Below are 15,414 nucleotides of genomic sequence, written 5' to 3'. Positions count from 1 at the left end.
TCTGGTGTTTTATTAGTGTAATCAGTTGATTGCAGTCAGGTGCTGCTTGTTTTAGTAGAAACCACATTGGTTAAAAGGTCTGTGCTTGATCGGTATGAACAAAAACCAGGACCCACAGCGGCCGTCGAGGACTGGTTTGGAGACCCCTGATCTAACTAGATATCATTTAACATAACAGTGATTTTCACCATTAGATCCTCTAAGTCTCATCCCATTGGCAGTGTGATCATGGAAGATGTAGTACATATACTGAATTCATGAGTTCAGAATTAGAGCCTTTCCGACAAAACAGCAGATATAGCGGAAAATTATCTAACCTGGCAACTCAAGCTGCCTGAGTCTGTGTTGTTTAAGCAAATATGGCAGCTTTTGCAAAGCTTTTATGGAATTTCTTTTGTTTTTAACCATGAACTTTAGTTTTAATTTTTGAATTATGGACTATGAACTGAACAGTTCATCTTAAAACTTGTGAACTGCAATTTGAACTAGTACATGTAGAAAACGAACTTTCCCAACACTGGTTGTCAACAGCATTGAATGTAGCAAAATATATTCAAGATACAATGCTGCTCACGATTCTTGCTTCATACTCTGTTGCTATGAACAGTAGCAAATATATATATATGTATGTATGTATGTATGTATGTGCATGTATATATATATGTGTATATATATATATATATATATATTAGTTCTGTCTGTTCTTACAGCTATTCACAGCTGCATATAATGGTGTGCATGAGTTAAAACCAAAAAACTATTAATGTAAACAAAAAGCATTTTCAGCAGCAATGTACTGTATGTGGACTGGACCTTATTAAAAATGGTAAATTAATAGTGTTTAAAAAAATTGTGTTGTGTCTCAGAGCATTAGAAGGATATTTAGATAACATTCCATGTCAATCAAAACAACTACACGCAAAATAACATTGAATACTGTACATAGTCACGTGCAGACTGAGTCTCACCCGTAATGTCATCATAGCAGGTGGTGTGGAACTTTCCCATGTAGAACTCTAGGCCGATGATGGCGAACATGAGGATGGCCACAAAAAGCAGCAGGCCGATCTGCAGCAGCGGGATCATTGCTTTCATGATGGACTTGAGCACTACCTGCAGGCCTGAACACAGTGCAGGAAAACACATTGAGAAAGAATCTTTACAATGTTGCTACATCCACCAATTTTGCTGTACACTTACTGGGAATTCCTGACACCAGTTTGAGAGGTCGAAGCACTCGGACGGCTCGGAGCGTCCTCAGGTCGATCTGAGAGCGCACTGATGATAAAAGACTGTGGGGGAACAAGATAAAGGCTTTAATTTGGTTTACCGACAGCGCTTTACAGATTTAGTCTCTTAATAAAAGTAATAGCTATGACTTTCTACACCTTAACACAAGGGCGGATATTCCAGGACGGAAGGGTGGGACACGTACCCCTACTCAACTAAGCAGTCACCCACAATAATTTAGGACACAATAATAATTTTTGGAGCTGTAGACTTAATTTAAAGTAAAATATATTCAGTTCTCATTTTAGTTGCACAGTATTGAGCTATTTAAATATTAGATTTTTTCTCTCACCCCTCCCTTCTCTGAAAATGGTTTAGTCCATTCCACACGTTAGAGGCTAAACTCCGTGCCGTCTGGCCTCTACTTTGGTGCCTATAGCGCGCTGCTGCAGGATTGGGTGAGCCATCCACTCACAAACACACAGTCACTCAAGTTCTAAAACATCCCATGAACTAAAATATCGAAGTTCATACTATCTGCATTATTCCTCCTGCATTTTTCAAAGTTCTACTCTCCATTACCAAGTGTTGTCAAACTAAGCTAATAATAGCTAGGCATAAGGTGACAGTCGGGTTGCCAACCGTCCATTGAAAAACTGAATCGTCCAGTATTTAGAAACAAAAGTACGCGTCCCGTATTAAGCTTGCAAGGGACTCGCTTTGTCCCATATTATCAAGAAAATCTAAAACAGTGTTTTATTTTTAGAAGGAGCGAAAATTGTTATAGTACACCGCCTCTCCTGCTTTCTGACCAATGAGCTAACAGAACAAGGACAATCCCACTCGTCTCATTGGTCGAGGAGGTACTGTAGAGTGCTGTGAGGAAAACAAAAGTGTGGGAGAGGTTTGAGTGAAGCGCAAGTAAAAAGCATGTTCAAAATGATGAGCATTTGTTTTCTAGCTCTTCTCTGTGTACATTATTTTCACTATTTTTATTATATTTTTGTGTTCCGTCAATTTTTTTTTGAATTTCCACATTATTTTTGGAGTGTTCATTTGCAAAACTTTTAATGCTGAGGGGACTATGAACACACCTAAACAGTTAAAAAATAAAATAAAATAAAAAATTGACCTCAGAGTTTATGTTTGCACATTTTAAAAATGTATAAAAAAAAAAAAAAAAAACGGCCAAAAATACTTACACACACACAAAAAAAGGCCCAGGCCCTTAAGGGTTGAATTATGGTTTTTAAATTTAGCATGGCACACTGTAATTTTATTCTCATATTTTTTTAAATTAAAAATCCATTGCTGATAATTATTGTTTTTCATTTGCTCAAATATGGGCCGAATTACTTCAGTTATGGGTAAAATTGACATAATTAAAAAAAAAAAAAAAATTTAAAAAAAAAAAATTAAGGGATGACAGTTATTGGGCTGGACAGCTCTATCTACTTGGGTCTTTTTTTTAGGGAGTTTGCAACCCAAGGTGACAGTCACAGACCGAGTGGAGAGAAGAGAGGAGCTGCCAGAGATTATTTTATTTCTGTCACTCTAAACGGCTAAATGTGTGGCTATTAAAATTAGATATAGTTCAGATTTTAATGACAGTTTAGATATATTTCCAGAAAGGATGAATTATATTAGGTATTGATGTTTTTCGTCTCCAAAGGAAAGTAGCTTATACATGCTTAATCAAAATCTTAAGACCAGTTGAAAAAATTGCAAGAATTTGGATCTCAATGAGGTTTTAATTAGAGCTACAATATGGATAGGTAGGAAGGGGAAGTGTGATGAAAAGCACTTTGAAGGAGTAGTCTGTAGAAAAGAATAAATAAACTGAAATAGACTGTTTATCACCTGATCAAAAGTTTAGGACCATAACTAGAAAAAAATAATAAAAAACACTCCAAACCAGAACAAAATATTTTCTTAGTCCGACTCAGTAATGAGTAGCTCACCGTCCTTTTGAATCACTTCAAAAATTCCTTTGGTCATGCTTAATGCGACTGTTACAATAGGCTAGTGGGAACATTGCTCCAAGTAGTGAAGATGGCTTCATGAAGGGCATCAACTGTCTGGAACTGATGGCCATTTTCATAAACTTTCCTCCATTCCCCAATGTTTTATGGGATGTAAATCAAGGGGAACATGCTGGAAGGTCCAAAAGAAAATGTTATTCTCCCTGAATAGGTCCTTCGTCAAGCAAGCATTGTGAACTGCAGCTTTTGACCAGTGTTGTTAATCTTACCTAAAAAAAGTAATTGGTTACAGTTACAAATTACTTCTCCCCTAAAAAGTAACTGAGTTAGTTAGTTAGTTAGTTAGTTAGTTAGTTAGTTAGTTAGTTAGTTAGTTAGTTAGTTAGTTCGTTAGTTAACGCAGTTACCTCAATGTAAGAGTAATTAGTTACTCGGTAAAGTAACTGATGTTACTTTTCATGTTCAACACGTTATTACATGATCCTTTCTATAACATCGTTCACATCCAATATGTTTATATTAACTGATTTAATTTGATCATTTCATTAAAAAAAAAAAAAAAAACATAGGTCTCCCTTTTCACTCTTTGTTAAATTTCACCTATATAACAGTGTAACAATAAACAAACTTTAACCTTCAAATACTATGAAAAAAAAGCCTTGTTTTTCCTGTTGTTCTTAATCCGCACCGAACCGTGACCCCGTACCGAGGTATGTACTGAACCGTGACTTGTGTGTTCCGTCACACCCCTAATATATATACTGTAGATATATTTTTCAATATGCAGGTGAGCCTCTGAATCTCTTCCTGCGTGTATCTTTGGTTTAGTTGTTTTGATTGAAAAAAAAAAAACTTTTCGTATAGCTTTGCTCTAGTTGTTTTGATTAAAAAATGACTAAATAAATAATACACAAGGTTTATAGATACGTCAATCAAGAAAAGTTAGGGCAAGAGACTATTTTTGGGAATAAAAAACAAATTATTATTATTTTGTAGCATCTACAAGGACAACGCCCACTTGGTGATGATAATGCATACTGAAAAGGAAAACAGTCCATTATTTTCAGTTAATTGTACCCACCTGAACGCCACGGACCGTATGTAAAAAAAAAAAAAAAAAGTTTCTAGAGAGTTTAAGACGACCCTTGCCACACTAAATGCTAATGCTAGCGAGAATGCAAAAGCTATGCTAACGCTCTTAGCCACCTAGAATCGCGCCTGCAATGGCGTGACAACCCCCTTCCCTCATCCCCTCTCTCTCTGCTCTCTCCGTGTATCTCAGACATCTCTCACCATTCAACCAAATTGTAGTAATGCACGCCTTCACAACTTCAGTAATGGTAACGGCGTTGCAAAGATTGGAAAAGTAATTAATTAGATTACTCACTAATAACAAAAATAAGGCCGTAGTAACGCGTTACACTCTAGCGCCGTTATTAACAACAGTGTTTTTGACATACCCAAACTTGAAAACAGGTCAATCTTAGCCCAAAACAATATACTGCAAAGGTTTAGTATTTTCAGACCAAGTTAATTTATAGATTAACTTAATTCACTAGCAAAAATATAGGCTGATTTCAAACACAAAACAAGAGTAAAAGACTATAGCGACAAATTGCAGTAAAAGATTCTGTTTATCTCTTAGCTTTTATCATTGACCCCCCCCCCCCCCCCCAATAATTGTTCTTTAAAATGTTACTGTTTATAGTAGTGATGCACCGATACCATTTTTGGGCCCGATACCGATACCTGGCTGTGCAGTATCAGCCGATACCGATACGTCCGGTACGATTTTCGAAACAATTCAATACATTGAATACTCTGAAACAGAAAATACTTTTTTTTTTTTTTTTTTTAATTAGCTAACAAGCAAAAATAACAATGCCATCATATAAAACAAGCATTTTAGTTCATAATATTTATGTGCATACTTCTTACTGATCCGAAGAAATTTTGTATAAAAGTGCTGAGAACAATTTTTAGTAATGTTTGTAAAGTGAGTTGGGGCACACTTGGCACACAGCTCTCTTAGCAGCTATATTTACCACATGAGCAAAACATCCTATTCGTGGTCCAAGTCCATCTGTGTCTTGTACTGAATTAATAGTATTTGCAGCATTATCTATAGTCAGTGGGATGGATTGATTTGGCTAGCTTAACTTCTATTCAGTCATGGCGGTTTTTAATTCTTCAATGTAGTATATAGACTCTGCGTCACTCGGGGCTCACTCAGCTAATGGCATGGGATCTAAAGTAGCACATCTAAGTTGCGTTTGATGATATTTAGTGTGTGCGTGCGAGAGTTGGCATGGGATCTAACATAGCACATCTAGGTAGCTATTTGATGATATCTAGTATGTGCGCGTGAGTGTTTTCTGATAAATAAATAAATAAAGATAAGTTAACAAACGCCACAGGAGTCACTCCTGCTCATTACTGCGCAACACCAGCATATGACAAGCGACTTTTATAAACACGATGAGTTTGAAGTACGCCGCTCTTAATTTGCCACTCATTGTTCATCATGAAACTGTGAGTTTGCTTAGTGTCCCACGGTCTTAACCTTTCTGATCCCAATAACGTTACAATATCAGACGCTAATAAGCGCATGCTAATAGATTGTGAATGCTATAGCCTATAAGTATTAGCAGCGTAACATCATGGAATTGCGTTGCTGTGAACACACTTGTTATTGGACACGAAGGTGTTTATTTTGTTTGGTAAATTAGAGACAAAATCATACGAATGTCATGCTTCGGGATTTAGGAATGTAGGTCACTTAGGGAGCACAGTACAGTTGCGATCAAGTGATGCCAGTAGATGGTATCGGCACCTTAGTCTCCCTGAGTAAATGCATTCATCAAATCAATGAATGGATGTGCCAGAATTTTCTCCAGTTAAATGATGAGAAGACAGAGGTGATCATTTTTGGGCCAAAAAAGGAAAGGTCAAAAATAAGCAGGCAAGTTAGCTCAATGTCACTTACAGCTACAAATCAAGTCAGAAACCTTGGCGTAATCATTGACTCAGACCTAAAATTTGATAGCCATCTAAAGTCCGTCACTAAATCCGCTTATTATCACCTAAAATATATAACCAGAATTAAGGGGCTTCTGACTCAACAAGACATGGAAAAACTTATGCATGCATTCATGTTCAGCAGATTGGACCATTGCAATGGTATATTTACGGGTCTTGATAAAAAATCAGTCAGGAAGCTGCAGCTAGTACAGAATGCTGGAGCCAGAGTCCTCACAAATACAAGGAAACTGGACCACATTACACCAGTTTTGAAATCGCTACACTGGCTTCCAGTGAGTCAAATGATAGACTATAAAATACTACTGCTCGTCTACAAAACACTTAATGGCCTTGGACCAAAATACATGCTTGATTTGTTAGATTCCTATGAGACATCTAGACCCCTAAGGTCGTCTGGAACCGGTCTTCTGCATGTTCCAAGAACAAGAACCAAGCAGGGTGAGGCAGCATTTAGTTATTATGCTCCTCACCTATGGAACAAGTTACCTGAACGTCTGAAGTATGTTCAAACTGTTAGCTCTTTTAAATCAGGGCTAAAAACGCTTTTGTTTAGCACTGCATATCCATAACAGTCTATATATTTCAATCTACTTGCTTTCTATTCCTCTTGTGCTTATCTCCATTGCTGATTTCAATTATTATTAGTAGTAGTAGTTTTTGTTTTATTTTTATTTATTTATTTTTATTCTATTTGTTATTAAATGCGATTTTTATGTATAATTTTATTTCCGATTTTGATTGTCTTGGTTTTTACTAGTGTTGCACCGATATCATTTTTTGGGTCCGATACGGATACAGATACCTGGCTGTGCAGTATTGGCCGATACCGATAACATTCCGATACCACTCTTTGCAAAAAAAAAAATCTATATATACTGTATATATTTCTGTTTAGTTATTAAATTTATTAGGATCATGGAAGCTTCCACTTGGGGAAATATATCCATACAGTATATCCTGTATATACATAATATAATAAAAATATACAGTACTGTGCAAAAGTTTAAGGCAGGTGTCCTGCCTAAAACTTTTGCACAGTACTGTATATATATACTGTGTATGTACGTATAAGGGATGCAACGATACAGTTAAGTCATGGTTCAGTATGATTTTCGATACAATTCAATACATTTAATGCTCTGAAACAGAAAATACAACTGTTATTATTATTTTATTTTATTTTATTTTTTGCTAACAAGCAAAAATAACGGTGCCATCATATAAACAAAAATAACAGTGCCATCATATAAACAAGCATTTTAGTGCATAATATTTATGTGCTTACTTCTTACTAATCTGAAGAAATTTTGTATATAAGTGCTGAGAATAATCTTTACTGTTAGTAAAGTGGGGCACACTGTTGATTGCTGCAGCTCTCTGAGCAGCTATAATTACCATATAAGCAAAACATCCTATCTGTGGTCCGAGTCCATCTGTAACATGTACTGAATTAGCAGTATTTGCAGCATTATCTATAGTCACTGGTATGGATTGATTTGGCCTGCTTAACTTCCATTCAGTCATGGCGGTTTCTAATTCATCAATGTAGTTTATGGACTACGTGTCGCTCTGGGCTCACGCAGCAAATGGCATGGGATCTAATGTAGCACACCTAGGTTGCTATTTGATGATATCTAGTGTGTGCGCGCGAGAGTTGGCATGGGATCTAACATAGGACATCTAGGTTGCTATTTGATGATATCTAGTGTGCGCGATCCGCCGCTAGAGTGTTTTCTGGCCACAGAAGTCACTTCTGCTCTTTTCTGCACAACACCAGCATATGACACTCGACTTTCAGAAACAGCACGAGTTTGACGTACGGCGCTCTTAATTTGCCACTCATTGTTTATCATGAAACCATGAGTTTGCTTAGTCTCCAACAGTCTTAACCTTTCTGATCCCAATGGCTAAACAACGGCAGGCGTTAGCTTACGCATGTTAATCATTTGTGAATGTCATGATAGATGTCATGGCAGCTTAATGTTACGGATATGCGTTGTAGTTAACATCCTTAATATTGAACGAAGACGAAGGTGTTAATTTCGTGTGGTAATTTCGAGGCAAAGACACACGGATGTCATGCATCGGGATGTGGGAAGTTAGCTCATGTGGGAGGACAGTACATTTGCGTTCAAGTGATGCCAGTAGATAGTATCGGCGCCCTAAATGTTGGTACTCGTCAATACCGATGCCACCAATTCGGGCCAGATCGCCGCCCCCTGCCGATACTGGTATCGGTATCGGTGTAACTTTAGTTTTTACGTTGTATTGATTTAAATGTGATTTTTATGATCTTCATGTGATGTAAAGCACTTTGATTTGCCTTGTGTTAAATTGTGCTATATAAATAAATTTGCCTTGCCTTGCCTTGCCTTCCTCTACCCAAATCCACACTAGCCTCCTCCTTCTCCTTTTCCTCCTCTGCCTCTGTGGTTATATCCAGGTTTCGTTTCTAATTCCAGTAAGAGGTCATTTATTAACAGACGCCATACCGGCAGCCAAAGCCCTCATTCCCTCGATGGCTTTTTAACTGCCTCGCCGCTAAAGGCCGTCACTGCCGCCCGGAAAGATACGAGTGCTCAGCAAAATGAAGAATTAAATAAATAAACAAACAGCCTCCAGGCCAATGGCGGGAAGCTCTAGGCGAGGGTTCTGTGAGTTAATGATTTGCATTCACCAACCTCAAACTAAGTATCTTTCCTAATCTCTGTTCATCAGCATTCACTCAAACCGGAAAGAGTGAAAAAAACAAAACGAAACAAAAAAAAACACTAGAGGATGCAGTCACCCCTGGCAACAGACCAGTCTGCCTGCAGTATATTAGAGCAACCAGTAGGGGGATTACAGGAAGTAGACTGGACTGCAGGCTGTGATTTTAGGGATTTGGGAAGCACTCTGGGGAATAAATGAGTTGATAAAGGAAATTAAACGAGTGGAATTATTGCATTTTTGACAGTAGGGGCCACCATTAAATCTCCTCAAATTTGGACTGCCATGTTGATCATTACAAAAAGTTTGTCTTGGAAGGTGAACTGGAAATGACCACCACGAACCCAAAATTGTCACGTCATGCCAAATTGACAGACTTCCTTCTTTCGGTAACACTTTACAATAAGGGTCCCTTAATTAACATTAGTAAATGCATTTTTAGACGATACCTCATGTTTAAGTAACATGACAATAATTAATTTAATTTAATCCCTTATCTAACGTTTATTAATATATTAATTAACATTAGTTAATGCATTAGTTAATGCATTTTAAGACAATAGCTAATGTTTAAGTAACATTACAATAATTAATATAATTGCTTATCTAAAATGTATTAATATATTAATTAACAATAGCTAATGTTTAAGTAACATTACAATAATTAATATAATTGCTTATCTAAAATGTATTAATATATTAATTAACATGAGTTAATGCATTAACTAATGCATTAACTAATGCATTAGTTAATGCACAACCAGACAGTAACTAACAGTTTGGTAAAATTAAAAATATATATAGGCCTATATAGGGTTAGGGTTTAGAGTTTAGGGTTAGGGTTTGTTAACTTAAGCATTTATGATTTCTTAGTTAAGGGACACATGTGCTACACTTTACAATGAGGGTCCAAAAAGCATTCAGTAATGGTTAATAAAGGTTAAGAGGGGGGAACTTAAGCATTTATAATTTGTTAGTTAAGGGACACATGTGCTACACTTTACAATGAGGGTCCAAAAAGCATTCAGTAATGGTTAATAAAGGTTAAGAGGGGGGAACTTAAGCATTTATAATATGTTAGTTAAGGGATATGTGTGCTACACTTTACAATAAGGGTCCAAAAAACATTCTTTTAATGATTAATTAAGGTTAACATGTGTCCCTTAACTAACAAATTATAAATGCTTAAGTTCCCCCCTCTTAACCTTTATTAACCATTACTGAATGCTTTTTGGACCCTCATTGTAAAGTGTAGCACATGTGTCCCTTAACTAAGAAATCATAAATGCTTAAGTTAACAAACCCTAACCCTAAACTCTAAACCCTAACCCTATATAGGCCTATATATATTTTTAATTTTACCAAACTGTTAGTTACTGTCTGGTTATGCATTAACTAATGCATTAGGTAATGCATTAACTCATGTTGATTAATATATTATTAAATATTATTATTATATTATTAAATGTTAGATAAGCAATTATATTAATTATTGTAATGTTACTTAAACATTAGTTATTGTCTAAAAATGCATTAACTAATGTTAATTAAGGGACCCTTATCGTAAAGTGTTACCCTTCTTTCTTACCTCTGTGAAGTTGGCCCCCCTATGAGATGCAAATTTATAGAAAAAATGTCATTCGTTTGTGCTGGGTTTGTGCTCGTTTGTCCTGCAAATTTTTTCGCTTGTGCTGCTATCGTTTTTGAGATGTTAACAATTCTTTTATAGGCCAATCTAAGGTCAACCAGCCACACATTTTGATTAAAAATGGCTAATAGTGCCAATAGTTTTTGCTATGTTTTGTAACACGTTTTGTTCATGCTGCTGTCCTTTTCTGAGATATTGAGATATTAATTTGAGTAACGATGTCACGCAGACCCCTATTTATTGCAAAATGGACCCGAAATGGTGCCATTCGTTTATGCTACATTTGTGCTCGTTTGTTCTGCTACCGCTTTTGAGATATTGAGATGTGATGATGTCGCTCGTAGCTTTTCCTTATCCAACTCCCGCAGCTGATGCAGCATACCAACTTATTTCACATAGTGCAGAGACATGTTTCCGAGGTACTTCCGCATGTCTGCAAGGAATTTCCGTTTTTAAAATTCCTCCATCCAAAACAACAGTGGAGCTGAAGTAACATTACTCATCAAAATCCCTTAAAAAAGACAATTTGGAAATACCGCATCCATCTGCAATCATCACGACAGCGGAGGATAAAATGTTCATGAAGACATATGTGGAACCAAGCTTGTGCCACCACAAACACCGGGTGTTTTTGTAGCCATGTAGCCGCCATGTTATGGAAGGTTTGTTCTTCCTATCACTGCATTTTCATGTGTCCGGTGCTCAAAAAAGACTAAAGTTAAAATCTTGCGTATGAAACGACTTGTTGCCTATGATATTGTTATTTCGATGACTGTAATTATGATGATCTTTAATATTATTTACGACAACTACTGTATCTGCTGCTAGCCTGTTGCTAATCAGTACGTGTAGATGGCACAATTATTGTATGTCAACGCATAAACGCAAGTGTTACAAGTTTTTTTGTTCGTTTGTTTACAGGTGGAAAACGCTGTCAGGCAAGGGAAGATTAGTTGATGTGCCTCACAGCAACTTACTACACGTTGATGGACATATATTGAGACTACGCCGTTCTACCCGGAGGCGGCCGAGAGACTGGGGCAGGAGTCGTTGGCTCGCCTCGCGACGGACAGTCAGCTCGATCTCGAGATCCAACCTCGAGCTTTTTAACTGCAGCAACTTAAAGATATGCTATTGGAGCTGGAATTACCGAGGACAGCGGGAGAAAGCCCGTTTGGAGCCCCTAATGTCGGGTGAAAGTTTGGCGAGGCTCCGGAGCTCTGCTGTCTGATATCACATTCTTGTAAGCTATTTTTCCAATAATTTTATGAATTTTTTATTTATTGACCTGTTTTGCACATGCACCAATCGTTTGAAATAAGGGTTAGGAATAAGAAATGGAATCATGTTGTCTAAATGTTTTATTGTGAGCAATATCTGCAATAAAAAAGAATGGCATACTGTTTTTTGTTTATACGTACATACCTTGTAATATTTCCTTGTAACAACAAAATTCGTGTCAGCTCTTCTATATTCGACAAATGTCATATAATTTGTAATTTCACTTCATTTTGGTCACTCAAGTGGCCGGCGTATCAGTCTATACCTCACGTCAACACAGGCTGACAGGTTGTGATAATTTTGTCCACGATTGATCAACGAAGTGATAAGAACAATCATACAATCTCATCTATGTCTCATCTATGTCGTGCTGAATCCATTTTTGGAGATTCCATGGGTTCCTTGGGTTTGATTTTGCAGTTTTAACTTCGTCAACACACTGCTAACTTCAACCGCAACTCATGAGTTTTTTTCTAAACCGAAAGTTCGAAGCAGAATTTTTCCAAGATGCCGCCGCCCATATTTCGCTCAGGAAACTTGGTCTATCCACAGTACTAATTTGAAAAGTATGCATTTCTTGTCATCAATCATTTTTTAAACACTCTGTGGTGTATGAAATACACATGCAACATTTTTGTATTTAATTTAAAACTTAACTGAATAAATGATACCAGTGGGATTCCCAGGCGAAAGGATAGTGGGTATCTCCTCCGAGGCAGTGGGTGAGACAAGAGTAGGCGGATGGAAAGAAAGTGATATTCCCGACCGTGCAAAGTGTGACATTCCATTACAGTGTTTAGACGGAGCGATGACAGAGGCGGTGACGGCTGGGAAACACTTAGCAGTCGCACACACAAACAGGCACGCAAACAAACCGCCATACATCTATGGCTACTGTGCAACCATTATCCATAATTAGCTTGACTCGTGGCTTTGCCATTAGTTAGTTTTTTGCATGAACTCATCTCTGACCTAAAAGTACAACATCAAGTAATTTGTTTCTCAAAGACACAAGACTTGGACTCAAACTTTAAAGGGAACCTCGGATTTAAAGACTTGTAGGTTCTAATAAGCCACTATTGTTCTCTTTTACTAAAATATGTTATTAGAAACACATAAAATATTGCCATTAATTTAAAAATATACAATTTTTAGTACATGTTTTGACCTACAGAGGGCGCCATGTTTTATGCATGCAATGGACGCTCGGGGTGATGACGTGGTTTGTCACTGTCACAAGACAAATACTCGCCGTGTTCTGCAATTCCATCTACGCGGCAAGACGTTCAACACATGCGCACATAAGTTAAACGCGGCGAGTACTTACAATTTGTGTTTTTGGTATTTGTCTTTTATTACCTTTTCATTGCCTCAAAATACTTTTTGCATGTTTCCCTCTCAAACTTTTAAGCATTGTGTTTTATTGTGGTAGCTTTAAAGCAGACTGTCGATCTGTTGACCACATTAGTCACGTAGCGTATTTACACCACCCTTATTTGACATTACTACGTTTAGGTATTTTCTTGAGGCATCTTTAGTATGTTCTGTCTTTATACATCTAAATAAAACAAGCTGAAAGAGCACGGTAGTACTTTGGGTGTCAAATTCGCCTCTTGTAGCACATTTCACCGTGTAGCACATTTTGGCAGTACACCAGTTTTGTCATATTCTCGTCTCGTCTCATCCCTTATTCCTGTTCATTTTTGCTGCTCGTTTTGTGAAATATCGACAGTGCTGTCATGCTCATTAGTGTTCCTCTCGGGTTCAAATTGAAGGGATTGGACGGATGACATGTTTATGTCGTTAGAGTCATACTCTGGAAGCCAGGCAGCGTAACCCAGTGACGTCACCGCCCTGCGTCGTCAACAACAATGGCGACCTACTAGCTAAACGAATTTTACAAAATGTATAAAAACGAAAACATCAAGAGGGGTTTTAATATCAAATTATTTTAACTCATAATAAAGTTTATCTTTTAAGAACTACAAGTCTTTCTATCCGTGGATCCTTTTAAGACTTGCACTTTTCTCTGAAAGAAATAACATGTGACTTGGACCGATAGACGACAAATGAATTGACTAAGATGAAAGCTATATGGCATAATGCAGTATTAGCCTCGGCTATCATTAGCCAACAAATATGTGAAACATCAAGACATTGGAGTCGCATTTAAGCAATTGTAGCCACAAGACCTGATTTGTCCCTTGTAAAAGAGACACGTTATCCATCCCCAACCACTTTTTGATTGGAGTCTTCCTCCTACGTAAATCTAGATTTAAGTCTCTATATTTTTCTCTGGCATTAGAGCCAGGTTTGTCAGTGTCTCGTCTCAGAAATTAATTCAGAATTTCAGATCAGCCTCGAGTCGTAAATACAAAGCCAAGCCAACTACCACAATAGTATCCCTTAAGTCACCTTTGAATTGAACAGAACTTACACCTGAGCTATAGGACTCCTCAAAATTTTGATTTGGCTAAGCCCCTAAATCACTGGACTCACCCTGAAAATGTCCCAAAGACAAGACGTAGTCGGGGACCTGAACTTTAAGGACTTTGACTTCAACTGAACTGGTACATTAAGGTCCCGAATTGGTCCTGTACTTGTCCTTCGAAGAATGAACACAATAAATCATCGCGCAATTAAAGATGACAATGAAGTGAGGGAAACTGTCGGAGAAGCTTCCGTGTTCCCTTCGTTAGCCAGGTCCCTCCCGCTTCCAGTCTCCGTTGCCATGGTAACCACAGAGTCCTCTCTCTGCTCCCCAATTCTCTCCGGTTACTGGCCTGCTCTCATTCACAAGCGTTACCAAGGCAACGCAGTTCTAGCTCATTGATGGAATCTCGCTATTTCCGCGGCAACGAAGAAGGAAAGCGGGAGTCCCCGAGCGATTGATTTGTTCAGTGGCCAACTTGCACCTCCAACACCACCTACCCATGTACCCCTCCCTAATATAGCGTCCCCCCCAAACACACACCTTTCTAGTGTGTTGTGTGTGTGTGTTTTAACATGAACACTTCTACACACACATCACAAGTCAGGTGCATTATCTCATCACCGTACATGTACGTGTTAGCGTGTGTGTTTATGAAAAGTGTGCATGTGCACTGACAATAGTGTGGGCGTGCCATGTGTCATAACAGCGTGAGCTTCTGTCCCCTCAGTGTCTCCGACTGAGGACGCCGCCGGCTCAACCACCACCAAACACCCACACACAAGCATGGTACACAAATTAGCCTTATATATACCATACTGTATATGAACAAACAGTTGATCCTATGCATTAGGGGCATTGCCCCACCAGATGCCACTGTTTTCCTTACATAACACAGATCAAATATTACATAATCAACATGTACCATCAGACTATAGAGCAGTACGAATTGTACCATATAAATTCTGCAAAAAGATTTGTGTTACCAGATTTGGTAACACTTTATAATAACTATCTGTTTTACTAGTTAATAGATCATTAGTAAACTGTTGATAAAAGATTTATTGTTGATTTGTGAAGTATTAAACAGT

At 37.7% G+C, this 15,414-nt stretch overlaps 1 protein-coding gene across 15 annotated transcripts in view; it reads right to left on the bottom strand.

Annotated features, from left to right (window-relative positions):
- cacna1ab (calcium channel, voltage-dependent, P/Q type, alpha 1A subunit, b) overlaps window positions 1-15,414 on the bottom strand; it is a 197,698-nt gene that overhangs the window by 128,333 nt on the left and 53,951 nt on the right. For all 15 annotated transcript variants that reach the window (XM_057843193.1, XM_057843204.1, XM_057843206.1 and 12 more), the window contains exons 4-5: window positions 1,201-1,292; window positions 969-1,121 (exon numbers count right to left, since the gene is read on the bottom strand). In XM_057843193.1, the coding sequence (XP_057699176.1) occupies window positions 969-1,121; window positions 1,201-1,292 (245 nt within the window). The remainder of the gene's footprint in view (window positions 1-968; window positions 1,122-1,200; window positions 1,293-15,414) is intronic.

The sequence above is a fragment of the Corythoichthys intestinalis genome, chromosome 8 (assembly GCF_030265065.1).
Source record: "Corythoichthys intestinalis isolate RoL2023-P3 chromosome 8, ASM3026506v1, whole genome shotgun sequence".
Classification (NCBI taxonomy): domain Eukaryota; kingdom Metazoa; phylum Chordata; class Actinopteri; order Syngnathiformes; family Syngnathidae; genus Corythoichthys; species Corythoichthys intestinalis.
Note: the sequence above shows the minus strand (reverse complement) of the source record. Positions and strands in the feature narration are given on the sequence as shown.